Below are 17416 nucleotides of genomic sequence, written 5' to 3'. Positions count from 1 at the left end.
TGACCTTTGATTTTCAAGGCCGTTAAATGACTTTCGGAACATCCCACTGCCATTTTCAAACATTCCGCATGGAGACTAGCTAAACTAGGACGAAATACGGCTATTCCTGAACGAAAGATAAATTAGACAACCTAACACGATGTCAGTTCCACCTGAAAAAATCGCAGAGTTAAAGCAAATTATCCATGGACAGTTGTCTCAGGTAAACAAATGCATTAAAGAAGAGAAGAAAAATAAAAAAACATGCTGATACATGTAAATTTTATATATGTTTATAACTTGTTTTCATTATTATTGCATTAAACAACTCGAAATACTATAAGAAGCTTATCAGTTTGACGAATATATATTTCATTCTTACAATGCAATGGCTGTTTAATTTGTGTCTTATTTTTTTACACCAAATTCACCATTCTTATATTTTTTTATTTATTTTGTTTGGTAGTGGCTCCATACCTTAGCAGAAATCCTATTTGTTTTGACAAATTCCCCATTTCCTTTCTCAATTTTACTTTTAATGTCAGATTATTGGTCTTCAAACTAGAAGTTAGAAAAGTTTAAGTGCACAGTTGATTACAACAACATGGCCTCTTGGTCTTTTAGATAACAAAATATCATTGCTAAAAATAAGTGACATTAAAGAGGAAAAATGAATTGCTTATGCATATATAAGCAGACTGAGCAGATTGAATTTGATTAAGAATGCTGGTGTAGGAAATAATTCAATTAATTGCACAGAAGAATATGTCTCAATTAAAATAAAAAGAGATGTTGACCGATCCAACACCCCTGGATCTGCCACTGATAATAAAGTCTTTTTATATCTTTATGAATTTGGTTGATGTCTGAATGTGGAGAAGACTGCGGGACGGGCAACGTCTTGGAAGTAACATTGTTTCCAAAGTTGACTTCACCTTATCTTTTCTTAGTAACAAGTAAATGTTAAAATTGAGAATGGAAATGGTGAATGTATCAAAGAGACAACAACCCGACCATAGAAAAAACAACAGCAGAAGGTCACCAACAGGTCTTCAATGTAACGGGAAATTCCCACACCCGGAGGCGTCCTTCAGCTGGCCCCTAAACAAATATATTCTAGTTCAGTGATAATGAATGCCATACATGTACTAATTTCCAAATTGTACACAAGAAACTAAAATTAAATAAAATTAAAATAATACATTTTGTACATGTAATACAAGACTAACAAAGACCAGAGGCTCCTGACTTGGGACAGACGCAAAAATGCAACGGGGTTAAACATGTTTATGAGATCTCAACCCTCTCCCTATACCTCTAGCCAATGTAGAAAAGTAAACGCATAAAAATACGTACATTTAAAATTCAACTCAGGAGAAGTCTGAGTCTTAAATGTCAGAAGATGTAACCAAAGAAAATAGACAAAATGACAATTATACATTTTGTACATAAATAACAACAGACTACTAGCAGTTAAACTACTTGTTTACTATTTACTAATAAAAAATAAGGTGAGATGTGGACCTTGCCCTTGGATATAATGTTACTTCAGAGATGTTGTCGGTTCCCCTGTCTTTTCGACACTGAAGTACAAGATAATGCCATCATTATAAGTAAACCACATTATAAATAATACCGCTTGACAGTAACATATTCTTTTTGTGCATTATTTCCAACAGAGTGACTGAGATTAGAGAAAGAGGATTAAGGGGATATATAAATGAGATTAGAATCTATCTTTCTAGGGAATAAATGAAATGCAGATAGTGAAATAGAGATGTCTCTATAATAAGGGAATAGAGGAGATGCAGATAGTTAAAATTGTTGACCTTATTGTATCTTTGATGTATTCAATTGTTGAGTTGCTGTCTCATTAAAGATATGTCAAGTCTGGTATTATTCTATTATTTCATGTATTTCCTTGTTATTTATTGACAGATTGGCATGCAGAGTCGTATACGTGATGTTATGAGTGAGGTTATCACAGAAGATTACAGTAATGGACAGGTATCAGAACAAGAAATTATGCAGAAGTTAAAAGAACGAGGACTGGTGGACGATTTGATGTCAAATTTACAGTTTCAGAATCAAGGTGATGGACAAAGTCTGAGACGTCCAGCAACACATTTCCTTGACCAGGATGACAAGGTCACCAATCTTCCAGTCAAAAGAGGTATGAGAGTATTATAATCAATCATAACGATTCAAATTATATTTTATTAATTAAATTGATTTTTATGTTCAGCATTCGAAATAATATTTAGCTAAGCTTACATGGTATTGGGTTGTCATAACTATTGGCGATTAATGTCAGTTGTCAAAGGCTGTCTAATTTGTTGGCCCTTGATTTATCTGGCTATCTTGTTTTATCTAAAGGTATATATATTGTTTTGATAAGACTGGTGATTGTTGAATTCTGTCATAATATATGATCTTTAATTAACGATAATATGAAAATTGTGTCACATTTTATAACACCTATCCACCAAAGTCAAAAGTATCCACTAGACACTTCAGCTGCCTCACCTACATATTCTATTTCCAATACTTTTGAAATTTCAACATACATGTAGGTAATTAAAAACATCATATTCTACTTGTAACTGAGTAAAATATTTGTTTTGTATAACATCCTTTTGACATGTTTTCTTAAACATGATATGTATGTAAATGAATGTAAATGAAATGGTTGCTACATTCATACATGTAGCTGATTTTCTTCTTGTGTTTGTTTTTTGTGTGTATGTGTTTTGTTAATAATCAAATTTATTTATTTTCTATTTTTAATTTAGCTAACATTGACCCTTCAAGAAGATACATATACTTTAACATCAAGAATGGGAAAGCATTCCTAGAACACATTGAGAACTCTGATCCGATGCCAGGACAAGTCAGTTCATACTTCACCTTCCATATACATTTCCGTGGACAGAGATTCAAATCTCGACCAGTTCCATGTGCCTGTGAACCAGATGTTGATGAAGGATTTCTGTTAGAAGTTCATAAAGAGTCATCAGGTAAATTTAGTTCTATGTTGTACCAAAACTGAACATTGTATTTTGTAGAGATTGATTGATTTATTGTTGTTTGCTTAATGTCCAGTGGCAAATATGTCATGCATGTTCAGGACAAGAACAAGTTGACATTAAAAAAATAGGTCTTGAAATAGAGGCCATCCAGCATGATGATCAAGGAAATTTGGACTACCACTGGAAAATGAAGGTATATTGGATAGGGATAGAAAGTTAGCCTTGCAACAGACCACCAACATACCCCTCAAAGAGTCATTGCAAGGATTCTTAATGTGCAAAAAGCATGGCACTCTCTTAACACAAGGCATCAGATTTAATGTCCCCATTCATTGCAACATGTGACAACTTTTGAATCTGTTTGACACCTACCACTTGTTATCTAATACTTAAAAAATTTCCACATAAAAACAAGATCCCACAGATTTTTAAAATGATCGTATTCTTCTAAATAAATCTACTGTTTAGATGTTGAACCTTCTTGAAAGGCAAAGATGATTTTTTTATTCTATTAGGATGTTTTATGAAATTTGTGTTAAGAACACATATGTTACATGTTATTTACTGAAAATTATATTACCAGGTAGTCCAAATAGAATTGATTTCTAGGTACATGTATCTGTCATTTTTAAGGTGAAGCTGGTAAAATGATTGATGAATCTGGGATGTTGTCCATCTGTGACAAGCTACACATAGCCCTGATAAAAACTGATGTAACAGGGGAGACAACTCTTGTGTCATCACATTTTCTGGAATGGAGACCTGTATTAACGGCCAAAACTGGAAGATTTCAGACATCTATTGAACTTAAAGGAACAGGTAAGAAAAAACTTCATGTCTAGTATACAGATGCCTTTTGGTCTGAGGAAGTTTCTGTATTGCAGATGACCATTGTCCTTTGCCTCAAATTCATGGTTTAATGACCACTTCAAATCTTTTAATTTTTTTTCAATACGCTGTTGGATTATGATTCCGCAGTTATCACATTCATTTATCACAAACTTAGCATTCTTAATAACAATTTTTATACATGCCTCTTATTCTAGGATAAAATTAAAAGCATTTTGAAAAAAAAATGCATTTATTTTAAATATTTACTATATTTAAAAAAAAAATAACTGAAAATCATGCAATATTGGTTTGTTGTCTCTTGATATATGAACTTATGGTTTTATGCCTTGTTCACACTGACATTAATTCAAATTGAATTCAAATCGAATGTGAATCGAATTCGCTATTCTCTTTCACACACTCTTCTTTTTTGATTCAAATTGGCTTATTCGAATTAGAAATAGGTTTATGTTGATACGAATTAAAAGTTAATGTCTTTTGGACAGAAAAGCAAATTTGACGCACATTGTAATTCGAATTAGAATTGACGTTAGGACTGATGTTAGGACGTAAAACGTTTTGAATGCGAATTAAACTAATTCGTATTAGTTAATGCGAATCGAATTCGAGTTATGTGTGAACTCATCATTAGAGTAGTTTTTATATATGTTAATTGCTTTTTCCTTCAGGTGATGAGAGTAAGATGGCAGCTGGTGTAATAGACATCCAATTAGAGTTGTTTCCTAAACCAGTGAAGATCATTGGTCAGGAAGTACTGACTGCACAGCTCAGTATGGAACGTAACCGACAGTCAGAGAAAGAGAGGCTGTTCCTTGTCTATGCTAAACAATGGTGGAAGGAATATTTACAGATCAGACCAGCTAATCAAGAACGTCTAGTCAAAATATTTGCTCAGGTAGTTATAACTTTTATTTTTAGGCTGTATCCTGATCAGAAGTATGTGATTTTTTTGTCTAATGAAATAGGGGTGTCTTTATTATGATAATTATGAGTCAGAATGTATTCTTACTTTTTACTACCCTATAAAAAATCGCTGATATGGCTTATTTCATGTTTTAGAAGATTATTGCAAATTGACACGAATGATAAATTTCCAGCTTTAATAATCAGGGTGTCAATATAAAAGAATGAAAAATAAGTAGTCAACATAATCTACTAACACAGGAATAACTTATTATAATAAAGGCAGCTTAGTACACTATCAAATTGTATCATATGAAATCACACATTGCTCAATTATAACAACAGTATTGAAATACACCATTCAAAATTCCTCATAAAAGTATACAGGCCTAATTTTAGATCAATTGGAAGCCACTTGTAAAAAATTTCAACCTTCAATACCAATTCCACATGTTCATTTGTTCTTTTTCATGCAATCAATATAATATTTGCTTATATGATGTGTTTACAAAAAGACAAACATCAGGTTATTTTTTAAAAAAATATTTTTTTTTATAATTGTTTATCAGGATGAGAATGCAGTGACCCGTCCAGTTTGTTCGTTTGTTAAACCATTACGTGCTGGTAGATTGTTAGATTCAGCTCGACATGCTGCCAGATTTGTCAGTCTGATGCATCATAAGAAACAGGAGTCAGTAGGGGGAGGTAATAAACTAGAGCAATGGACAACAGTACATGGATTTTTATGTCGGAATAGAGGGGTATGTATTCATATCACATATTAGAAAATAAATTTTGTGTTGAGTCACATTTGTTATTGTTATTTAAGAGCATTTTTATAAATTTATAATTAAAAATAGGTTTTGGAGTTCTTCTATATTTAGACCATGAGTCAGAAAAAACAGGAGAAACCTTAATTGAAAATTTGATATTTACCGGTTTATAATAAGAATGTTATATATTGTCTCTTTAGTCTTAATGAATATATAAGTTGATTCATTTTGGGGACAAGGGAGATTGGAGGGTATTTGTCAATGAGACTGCAAATGGACAACCAATGAAATTATATGCTATAAAAGAGTTTAACCTACCAATTAGGAACCATACTAATACTATTATAAAGCTATACAATTTACTAAAACAATTTAGTTAAAATGACTTTATTTATATATATATAGGCTATAGACTAAATCTGTATGTTACACTTTCTTGCAGGATTGTGAGGACCATGCCATATTACTATGCAGTTTATTATTAGGGTTTGGTCTAGATGCATACGTCTGTATTGGGACTAAATCTAAAGGATCTGTCCATGCCTGGGTGATGACCATTACTGTTGATGGTTTAGTGACTTTTTGGGAAAGTCTTAATGGTCACAGGTAGGGCTTGTTCACAGTTTGAATGTCAGATTTATCCTTTTAAGAAAATGCATGTAATCAATTTTAACTAAACCTGATTTTTCAGAAAAAAAAATCAAAAATGATAGCTCAAACAAAAGTAGAAACATGCATATGAAAGTTGTAAATACTGAATACAATTGTTTATGTTTAATCAATTTGGGTAAAAACTATTAAAACAGTATAAACTTCTTCTGCGAGAGGTTAAACTATTTAGAATATATTAAGCATGATAAAAGAAATGTTTTGATATAGCAATAAAAATGAACAAATATGTTAAAATGTATTTTATTTCTAATAAGGCATTTAAACAAGACAGAAATTTCACATGTTAAAATGCTTTTTTATGATGTTTTGTAATGGTAATGGCAAACCAAAAAATATCTCTAGGTTGACAAACAGTCTTCAACATTCAGGGTTCTCACTAAGGAAAATATGTTTTGAAAATAGTGAGTCCAAAGATGCATCAAAATATAAATATTTTATGTAGTAAACTGAGCACTCATATCATTTATAGCAAAAGTTTAAAAGTAATCAGAATTTAATGTCATTTCATGGCTCTCTGATCTCGCCTTCAAAAATGCTAAGTGAGGACCCTGAACTTTATACCAGTGGCTAGATCATATATCAGGCGCTGAATCATCCTGAGTCTAGATAAGTTGTGAAAAAAATTAACACAGACTTCCAAATTACGCTTATCTATACAAATTTGAGAACTTCACAATACTAAACTTAAATCAGATTGAAGCTAGGACACATGAAATATTTCACAGAATTGTTCTGAACGTGGAAATAGACAACCTGAGTTATATCGGACTAAGAAGTTTAAAATTCCAGAATTATTTAGTTTTGTAACTTTATACTGTGGATTCATTATAATTGGTTGGATACCGATTTTCGATAATTTCCTGATTAAAAGTAATTAAACAATGACAAGAAAATGGAATATCCAGACACAAAAAAATGTTTTTCTCTATCTTCATATTTAAAATTAGTATCCATCAAATAAAATAAATCCAAAGTATTTGAAAAACTTACTAAGTTCAGATTTTTCAGATGTAGGTTTTATTACCGCATAACAGTGGTTAGAATTTTTTTGTCACCAGATTTTTTCATGAACCTTATCAGTTTTATTACCACATAAAAAAGGTTGATATTTGATTTTTCTTTCCAGATACATCCATGAACCCATAGATCCAGACATGCCACCGATGGACAAAATGCACCGACCAAAATATCCTTATAAAACTATAGGCTGTGTATTTAATCACCAGTCATTTTATGGCAATAATCAAGTAAGCATTACCTGTATAACATGAGTTCAGTGAAGTAAAGTAGTGTAAACAGAATTGTCTAAAAACTGCAAGCATGCTAACAGATATATAATCATGTACAAATTAAATAAAACTGGAAAAACTGTCTCACTAGTCAAAATTTTGTCTCGATATTTTTTTGAAAATCCTGGAACTGATTAAGATATAGATAAATTTTCTTAATGTGACAATAAATATGTTCATACCCTTAAAAAACTAAAGACTAACATTTGTCTTTTCTTTCAGCCTTCAGAACATGTAGATGTCAGCCAATTTGAACTTGGAAATGAATCTCGATGGAAACCAATGTCCCAGGATGCAGTTCTGTCTGTGTGTGGTCTTGGAGCAAGCCCAACATGGCCAACTCTACCTCCACTCTGTTCCTCGACATTAGATCCTACTTTAGTCAGCAATGATTTAGAACAACAATTAAGAGTTCTACTGTTTGAACACAGAAGGGTATGAGTTACCAATACTTTTGTTGATGCAGTTTACTATTTGATTCTATTGATCTTTTCTAAACAAGATTTATCCTTTGGACTTAATTATTGGGATTGTCATAAAATATGTTGATTTACTGCATTTTAGTTTAGTTTGCTTGCAATATTAAGTTGATTTCTTATATTATTCATACACTAAGAAGTTCATTAATTGAGTTTGCATTTAATTGAATAGCAAACTTTCTAATGTCTTTACTTAAATTTTGACAAACAGGATCAAAATGCTAACTCTATGTGTAAGTTGTTATTTTTATATTTACATACCAAGATAATATTAATAATGATGTTTAAAGTCTAAGTCCATAGCTGTCAACTGACCCGTATTCTGCGGGTGTGAACCGAGATTTTCACAATTCTGAGGGATCACCCGTATCACCCGCCGGGTCATTGAAAAAACCCGGGAATTCTGAAAATGACCCGATTTCACCCGTATTTCTTAGCCTTGAGATTGATTTCATAAGTTATATTCAATTGAAATACCGGCAAATTCGTAATTCTTCCATGAACAGAAAGTTCATCTAGCTATGTAAACTGTCAAATGAAGTGACCCATTAAGTGCATGGCTTCACTTGACAGCTTTGGTGTTAAACACACTGTTAATTAACACCAATTACCCTGGCTTTAGGTCGTAAATAAATTGCACTATTGGTTTAAAAAAATATTTCAACCATGATTTACTTCCCCTTATTTGTCACCATTCAAAATTATTCCTTATATTTACATTTTATGGGTGAAAAAGATTTAATAATCAAAATATAAAATTCAAATACATATTAAAAAATAACTTATCATTATTTTTATACCTTTATACAATTTTTATACGACCGCAAATTTTGAAAAAAATTTCGTCGTATATTGCTATCACGTTGGCGTCGTTGTCGTCGTCCGAATACTTTTAGTTTTCGCACTCTAACTTTAGTAAAAGTGAATAGAAATCTATGAAATTTTAACACAAGGTTTATGACCATAAAAGGAAGGTTGGTATTGATTTTGGGAGTTTTGGTCCCAACATTTTAGGAATTAGGGGCCAAAAAGGGCCCAAATAAGCATTTTCTTGGTTTTCGCACTATAACTTTAGTTAAAGTTAAAAGAAATCTATGAGATTTTGACACAAGGTTGATGATCACAAAAGAAAGGTTTGGATTGATTTTGGGAGTTTTGGTTTAAACAGTTTAGGAATTAGGGGCCAAAAAAGGGCCCAAATAAGCATTATTCTGGGTTTTCGCACAATTACTTTAGTTTAAGTAAATAGAAATCAATGAAATTTAAACATGATGTTTATGACCACAAAAGGAAGATTGGTATTGATTTTAGGAGTTTAGGTCCTAACAGTTTGGGAATTAGGGGCCAAAAAGGGACCCAAATAAGCATTTTTCTTGGTTTTCGCACCATAACGTTAGTATAAGTAAATAGAAATCTATGAAATTTAAACACAAGGTTAATGACCATAAAAGGAAAGTTGGTATTGATTTTGGGAGTTTTGGTCCCAACAGTTTAGGAAAAAGGGGCCCAAAGGGTCCAAAATTAAACTTTGTTTGATATCATCAAAATTGAATAATTGGGGTTCTTTGATATGCCGAATCTAACTGTGTATGTAGATTCTGAACTTTTGGTCCTGTTTTCAAATTGGTCTACATTAAGGTCCAAAGAGTCCAAAATTCAACTTAGTTTGATTTTAACAAAAATTGAATCCTTGGGGTTCTTTGATATGCTGAATCTAAAAATGAACTTAGATTTTTGATTACTGGCCCAGTTTTCAAGTTGGCCCAAATCGGGGTCCAAAATTAAACTTTTTTGATTTCATCAAAAATTGAAAAAATGGGGTTCTTTGATATGCCAAATCTATCTGTGTATGTAGATTCTTCATTTTTGGTCCCGTTTTCAAATTGGCCTACATTAAGGTCCAAAGAGTCCAAAATTAAACTAAGTTTGATTTTAACAAAAATTAAATTCTTGGGCCTCTTTGATTTGCTGAATCTAAACATGTACTTAGATTTTTGATTATGGGCCCAGTTTTCAAGTTGGTCCAAATCAGGATCTAAAATTATTATATTAAGTATTGTGGAATAGCAAGTCTTTTCAATTGCACAGTATTGTGCAATGGCAAGAAATACCTAATTTCACAATATTGTGAAATAGCAAATTTTTTTTTAAATAGAGTTATCTTTCTTTGTCCAAAATAGTAAGCAAGAAATATCTTATTGCAAGATTTTTTTTTAATTGGAGTTATCTTTCTTTGTCCAGAATCAACTTAAATCTTTGTTATATACAATATACAATGTATATTCACTTTTTACTACCAACTGATAAATTTAAATAATCTTTACCATTCAGTGATAACAAGCAGTTTTTTTACATCTTAATATTTCATGATGTATTTAAATGAGTAGTTATTGTTGCAAACTCCATTAGAATATTTTAATTGAGATTAGTTTTGGAATAAGGGAAAGGGGGATGTGATTAAAAAATTGGGTTCAATTTTTCTCATTTGAAATATCATAAATAAAAAGAAAATTTCTTCAAACATTTTTTTGAGAGGATTAATATTGAACAGCATAGTGAATTGCTCTAAGAGAAAACAAAAATTTTAAGTTCATTAGAACACATTCATTCTGTGTCAGAAACCTATGCTGTGTCAACTATTTAATCACAATCCAAATTTAGAGCTGAATCCAGCTTGAATGTTGTGTCCATACTTGCCCCAACCGTTCAGGGTTCAACCTCTGCGGTCGTATAAAGCTACGCCCTGCGAAGCATCTGGTTTATTTAAAAATAGTTGAAAATTATATTTTACATTTATACTTCCTTTGACTGTATTACTTTATTTTATCATAGTCTAATTTCCTTGTCAATTGGGAAATAGTATGATTAAAAGCTACATAGCCAGTAGTGTCTAACCTTTTAAAATTACAGTTGAATAATAAATTGAAGTGTTTCACCATCTCAAAAATCAAACAACATAAGACTGTGTTACTCAAATTAATAAAACAAAACTTAAAAAGTGCAATAAAATAATAATTAATAGAATTTAAAATGACTTAACCAAGTGAACATGCATTGATGTTTTGGTATCTTTGATTTACATTTTAAGAAAATATACCATTAATACTGAAATTCTGCTCCAAAAAGTTTGTACGCGTTATGACCTGAGATTTGATTCTTCAATGCAGGTCATGACCTGCATTTTCATCATCACAGGTTGACAATGCTGTTTTTCGTTGAAGTTTCACAGGTCCTCATTTTATTCATGTCACACATCTAAGGAGTCCAATAAGATACAAAATGAAATAGTTACAAAATAAAAATAGAGCAAACTTTTATCAAGATATGTTATTAAAAACCATGTAATAATGATCAAATATCTGATATTTATGAATCTGATTTTAGGATCTAGGATTGACAACAGTTTGGGATGACCAGTTAAGTTATCTACTTACACCAGCCCTAGCTGCTTATGAATTAGAAAGAGTCACAGGTATGATTCACATTGTTTATAGTCCATTTATGTTCACTGTATAACCTATGTTTTTTCAGTGCACAGGCTAATCTACTATGATGAAATAATATAACCCATTCTAGAGGGGGAAAAAGTATATTGCAACATTTTATTACACAAAATTCTGTACATGTTAATTCACAAATTTGATAATCCTACAAGTTCGTCAAATTACCCTATTATCTGAATTTTAGTAAAATTGAAAATGTGTCATCTTCTTGTATATATTTTCCATCTTATTATGCAATTATTTAAAAAAAAAAAAAGAAAAAAAGTGAAAACATCTAAATGTTAACATATTTATCCTGATTCAACCTTCAGAATCTAGGGTGTCGGGAATTAAGCGTGATTCATACATGTTAATGTTACTACATGACACTTATGTCCTATAATGTTACTAATATAGCAATGGTAAGATGTTGAATAAACATGATCTATACACAACACATTTATCTACTTCACACAAAATAGGGATTATGGGATCTTGTACAATAATTAACCTCAAATAAGGGGACAATACTGTTGAAGTAGTGGATGCACAATGTAATATTTTGTCATTCAGGGATAACTGCTGGTAATGAGGAGTTCCAGGATTCTATGAAGCAGTGTGTCCCTGATGGACACACATTTAAAGGATATCCTATTCAGTTTTCTCATAGGAATGCTAGACGAGCTTTTGCCACATGTCTTAGGTAAGAAATAATAGAGTTAGGTTTATGCATATCTAATGTGTGAAATTTAAAACACTGTTTTTTTTTAATTATCCATACTAATAGATATAAGAAGATGTGGTATGAGTGCCAATGAGACAACTGTCCATCCAAGTCACAATTTGTAAAAGTAAATCATTATAGGTCAAGGTACTGTCTTCAACATGGAGCCTAGGCTTACACCGAACAGCAAGCTATAAAAAGCCCCAAAATTTTACTAGTGTAAAACTATTCAAACAGGAAAAACTAACCATCTAGTTTATATAAAAAAAAACAAGAAATCTAGTCACTACTTTCATGCTGTCTAATTAGTTGTTATGGGGGTATCATGAACAGCTGACAAAGCTGTTTATTAGTGATTAAAAACAAAATACATTTTGAATACTTATAAATATTAGATGTACCCCTAGCACATCTGAGGGGTGTTAGCCGTATTCAATAAATATTTTATCTTTTCTCTTGTTCTAAAAAGAATGAGTTTTAATAAAACAGGAAGATTATCTCTAAATGGCCAGATGCAGTAACACTATCTGAAAATGTTTTGCAGTTATAGATTTGGAATGAAATTTTAATTGTATCTTTTTTTTCTGTCTTCAAATTGATAACCTTATGTATGGCAGTGTGAATTTCTATATTATCTTGACTTAATTATTAAATCTGAACTTTTTGCTGTTAAATGATAACACTTCTATCTGAATATAAAAATAAAGATATGTTGTGTTATATTTTTTGATAAGACTATGATGGGAATAGTTTCTGGAAATTAAAACACATGTACTCTCCTATTTTAGATCACCTGTTTGTGAAGAAATTGTGAACTGTCGAGGAGATCATGTGAGACTTGCTGTACGTGTCAAAATTTACCCATATCCAGAATCTGCATGTGCCACTTGGATTATGTTTGCTTGTAAATATAAGTCAGTACTGTGAGCTATAATGACTCAGTAAAAGGTTGTATGGACTTGTGAGGTTATGCCAGTATATTGAAAAAAAAAGAGTATCTGAAATCCTTGCCAGAAGATGTAGGGAGAGAAAGTTCAGAATGAAAGAGCATTTGAAAGTTTGACAAGAAAGTTGATGTACTGTCAAAGTACTACTGATATTATACCTCCAATATTTTGACATATATTGTGATGTTTATTTACATAGTATGTGCACTTTAAGTTGCATCAAAAGTAAAGAAAATATTAAGAAGAAAAAAACAATCATACAGTTGAATGACGTTTTCTATTTATATTTTTATAGACCACAAAATTGTACGTTGGATTCTGTCAATTTGTGTCAATTTCAGTTTATAGTATAAGTTATCATTGTAATAATCTTAGGGTTTACGAACTGGTATAGTTACAAGCCTAGTATTTCAATAGATATAGTTTATGAACATTTGTATACTTTACTCTTCAGAATGTTGCATGCTTTGGATTAAAAGTACTGATATATATTTTCTGACGATTGAAAAAAATGTCTTAGAGAAGCAGCCACTATTCTTTAACTGGTACATTACATAGAATACACATTCCACAGTTTCAAACTTTTATTATAAGGCAGCATCCTATTGAAAATGAAAATTTTGTTTACGTCCAAATGGTATCAAAATGGTGTAATTTAATATAATAATTATGATACCAAAATTACTGAATGCTCAAACACAACAACACCAAAGAGGAACAATATCGTTTATGTATATTAAAGAATTATAATGTTGTAAGGTGCTTTGTTAATAATTGTGATTATTTTATATATTTTTGTTGCTATATATGAAATGTTTAGTGCTTGTTTTATTTTTACTGAAGACTGCATAACAAATATAACTGTGATGTAGTTAATGATTAGATAGGTTAGTCATTATTTTATTTTCATCCTTGAGGTATGATTTAACTAATTTTTGATAATTGTGAGAATAGATATGTAAAATTTGTACAGTGATGAGTTGTGTTTACATTCGATTTTCTAATTGTGGTTAAAACAAACTTATACGCATTTCTGTTTGTGTATATGTTAAAATTCATGTGCAGGTGCCATATTTTGTAACGAGAAGACCTAAAACATATTCATCCTAATCCTGCCTGTCTAACATTGAGAGAAAGCTCAATTCTAATTGGTTGATATTATACAAATATAGCCTTTGTATGAGGTCGATACAAGGATATATTGACCTTAAAGAAGTATATTGACTGAGGACGAAGTCCAAGGTCGATATACTTCTTTGGGTCGATATATTCTGTATTGACCTCATACAAAGGCTATATTTGTTATATTATTAATTTCCGACGATATTTGTATCAAAATCGTCATTTAGGTTTGTTTGAATTTTATAGAAATTACATTGTCTCATTGACAATAACAACATATTAGTTATTTACTTTTTTTTTTTACATCTTATGTATTTGAAGATTTTTTTCGTCAAATAATCGATCTCAGATATATGTGTTTCAAAATGTTAAACAATATCCTGAAATTCATTACATGACATCACACAAAGTATATTGGTTTTTCGATATTCTAAAAATAACCGTGCGATATGTTTTTTGCCGGTCAATATGCTTTTTGCTATCCGCCGTTTTCTCTCTACCTTCGAAAATATAGTTTAAAATGTGACTATCCCTAAACAAATCAAATTTGTCAAAATATACGAATTAATAATATTATTCAATATTTTTGGGAAGGAAAAGCTACATTGTAAGTCTGAACTATGATATTTTGCATGTATTTACAGAATTTTTATTTCATTACCCATTTGTAAATTTTAAACTGTAAAATTTGTGATTATTAAATTGAGTTATAAGTTATATGTTTTTTTGTAAACCTTGGATATTGACTTAATATGATGTATTGTATTAACACATTCATTTACATGATGTTCTGCGTTTATGTTTGCTTTGTTTTATTGCTGTCTCGAAGGATGGTGATGTTTGATGGATAGGTGGATGGGAGGGCTGGCTGGTTTGTCAAGAAAAGTTGGCAGCTTTTTAGTGTAATCCATTACTCCTTCAGTTTCAACCCAGATCCCATAATATTTACAATAATATTGTACATATGTTAAAGTTGTGCACTTGCTATTATAGGAAGTGTTTATGGAATCTTTTGAACGCATTCTCTGCTGCCTAGCAATTTATTTTAGTTATGTTTTCCTGCTGACTTGAGTTAATTTTGAAAATGTATTATAATATACTCAAGTACAAATGATATAAACATTTTCTATTATCAGACCTGATTTCTCTCTGCATTTCCAATCAAGATTTTACCGTCATTGTTTCCTTTCTTTTTAACCAATTTCATAAATTATGCATGTATTGTATCATGACTGAAAGCTGTGAAACAAATTTTTAAAATCTGATATTGAGATAGTGTATCTTAATATTGTTTTGTTCAGTTGCTGTCTCATTGATGTGTAACTAGAATCTCATTTTATTCTTTAATACAAACATGCTACATCAAGATAGCAGCAGCAAATACAGGGACTAAGATTTGACCACATTATATTGTTTTATATTTCCATCCAAATGTTTGCAACAAAATATGAGTGCTTTTCATTTTACTATCTAATGTTATAGTTGGTAGTCTTATTTCTACTTAACAAAATGGCTGTCAAGTTAATGTTCATAGTTTAAAGAACAATATATTTTTAGTGATTTTTCCCGTATTTTTTCTTGTGATGTATGTATTTTATGTTTTACACTGCAGCAGCATTTATATAATAAATCATTAATCAACTCAGACTTCTCATTTAAACATGTGTGACAAAGATATAGCCTCAATCATAAAGTACACAGCAGAATGGGATTGTATGGACTAAAATTCCTCTGACTTAATGTTCTATGGCTTTTTTTGGAGACAGGTTATAAACCACTTTGGTCCTTCGAACATTGTCAACCAGTGGAAGGTTAATTATTATCATGGCTGTGTTCATATGCACATTTTGGGAAAATTGTGGTTTATTATATCTTTAGAGAAGTTTAATCAAGTATGATTGTCTTTAGTATTGTCAGTTTGCTGGCTTGGTTGGTCACAAGCCCCAAATAACATAATGTTTGTGTGTAAATGAATTAGGTATTGACAATTCACTTCAGCAGGGCTTCAAAGTTATTTTGAAATTGCCTATTCTAGAGGTGGATTCGAAAAAGTTCAAAAGATCTTCTCTAGAGAACATGCCTGTCATTAGGGGTTCTCCATCAATTGACCTTTAAATCACAAACTAATACATGTAAAATATTCAAATGTCAGACTTGCTGTACGTGTCAAAATTAACCCATATCCAGAATCTGCATGTGCCACTTAGACCATGACTTAGGGGCCAGGGCCAAATTTTCTGCATGGAAATGTGATGTACCAATGCTACACCGCTAATTTTGCATAGGTACTTTTTCTGTACAAAAAATCTGTAGTACTGGAAAATTACTTTTAAAATATAGTACTTTTTTAGTACTTTAAATTTATTGTAATATTTAAGTACTTGTTTTTTACAGTACTTGATTTGTACTTCAAATTTTAAGTACTCAATTTGTACTTTAATTGTGTAGTACTAAATGTGTACCTCAAATATTAGGTACAAATCAAGTACTGTAAAAAACAGGTACCTAAATATTACAATAAATTTAAAGTACTAAAAAAGTACCATATTTTAAAAGTAATTTTCCAGTACCACAGATTTTTTGTACAGAAAAAGTACCTATGCAAAAGTAGCAGTGTAGGAAGCGATTTTTACGGCATTGCCATTTCTTTTCTCTAGGAAAAGTCTTGAGAGATATCTGCACCACGTTGTTTTATGAACCTTTAGTACATGTATGCCCTGCTGACTGCACATTTTGGGGTCGATTAGACTTGTAGTTTCAGAGTATAACTGATAAGAAGGATGTGGATTTTTTTTTCAGAAGAGATGTAAGAACAATATTGAAATTCAATTCTTCTTGAATAATTGATCATAGGTCTTTCCTTCCATATTGTTTTAATGAAACTGTCATAAATAAACGGTCATACATATTGATTGATTGGTTGGTTGGTTGGTTGGTTGGTTTGTTTATTACTTAAACACTTGGGATAGGGTCTCTTGAAGCAACCGGAAAAAACAGATCTTGGACCCCGTATTGAACACACGAGACGGAAACATGCACTGATTTATTGATTGATTGATTGATTGGTTGGTTGGTTGGTTAAACATGTTGATTGGTTGATTAAACACGTTGGTTGGTTGGTTAAACACGTTAGATAGTGTTTCTCGAAACAAGCGAGAAAGAAAC

The 17416-nt window shown here is 31.1% G+C and overlaps 1 protein-coding gene across 2 annotated transcripts; it reads left to right on the top strand.

The window, feature by feature from the left end:
• Positions 1-14: 14 nt before the first annotated feature.
• On the top strand, positions 15-15894 carry LOC134721770 (centrosomal protein of 76 kDa-like). 2 transcript variants are annotated; one of them, XR_010107923.1, is made up of 13 exons: positions 15-202; positions 1918-2152; positions 2772-2996; positions 3642-3827; positions 4529-4755; positions 5333-5524; positions 5979-6142; positions 7335-7455; positions 7720-7932; positions 11361-11448; positions 12032-12161; positions 12971-14306; positions 14366-15894. XR_010107923.1 is itself a non-coding variant. In XM_063584978.1 (12 exons), the coding sequence occupies exons 1-12, from the start codon at positions 140-142 to the stop codon at positions 13107-13109; spliced, it is 1983 nt and encodes a 660-aa protein (XP_063441048.1). In that variant the 5' UTR covers positions 15-139; the 3' UTR covers positions 13110-15894. The 2 variants fall into 2 exon arrangements, 1 of the variants encoding a protein (XP_063441048.1); XM_063584978.1 differs by having other exon boundaries at positions 12971-15894.
• The last annotated feature ends 1522 nt before the right edge of the window (positions 15895-17416 follow it).

This window comes from Mytilus trossulus, chromosome 6, assembly GCF_036588685.1.
Source record: "Mytilus trossulus isolate FHL-02 chromosome 6, PNRI_Mtr1.1.1.hap1, whole genome shotgun sequence".
Classification (NCBI taxonomy): Eukaryota; Metazoa; Mollusca; class Bivalvia; order Mytilida; family Mytilidae; genus Mytilus; species Mytilus trossulus.
This window is presented reverse-complemented; position numbering and strand designations above follow the sequence as displayed.

Excerpts from the sequence above, each read along its gene's own strand:
- LOC134721770 (XM_063584978.1), top strand. The coding sequence starts at position 140 with ATGTCAGTTCCACCTGAAAAAATCGCAGAGTTAAAGCAAATTATCCAT. Across the intron at positions 203-1,917 it reads TCCATGGACAGTTGTCTCAG|ATTGGCATGCAGAGTCGTAT; the intron begins GTAAACAAATGC and ends ATTTATTGACAG. Across the intron at positions 4,756-5,332 it reads TAGTCAAAATATTTGCTCAG|GATGAGAATGCAGTGACCCG; the intron begins GTAGTTATAACT and ends ATTGTTTATCAG.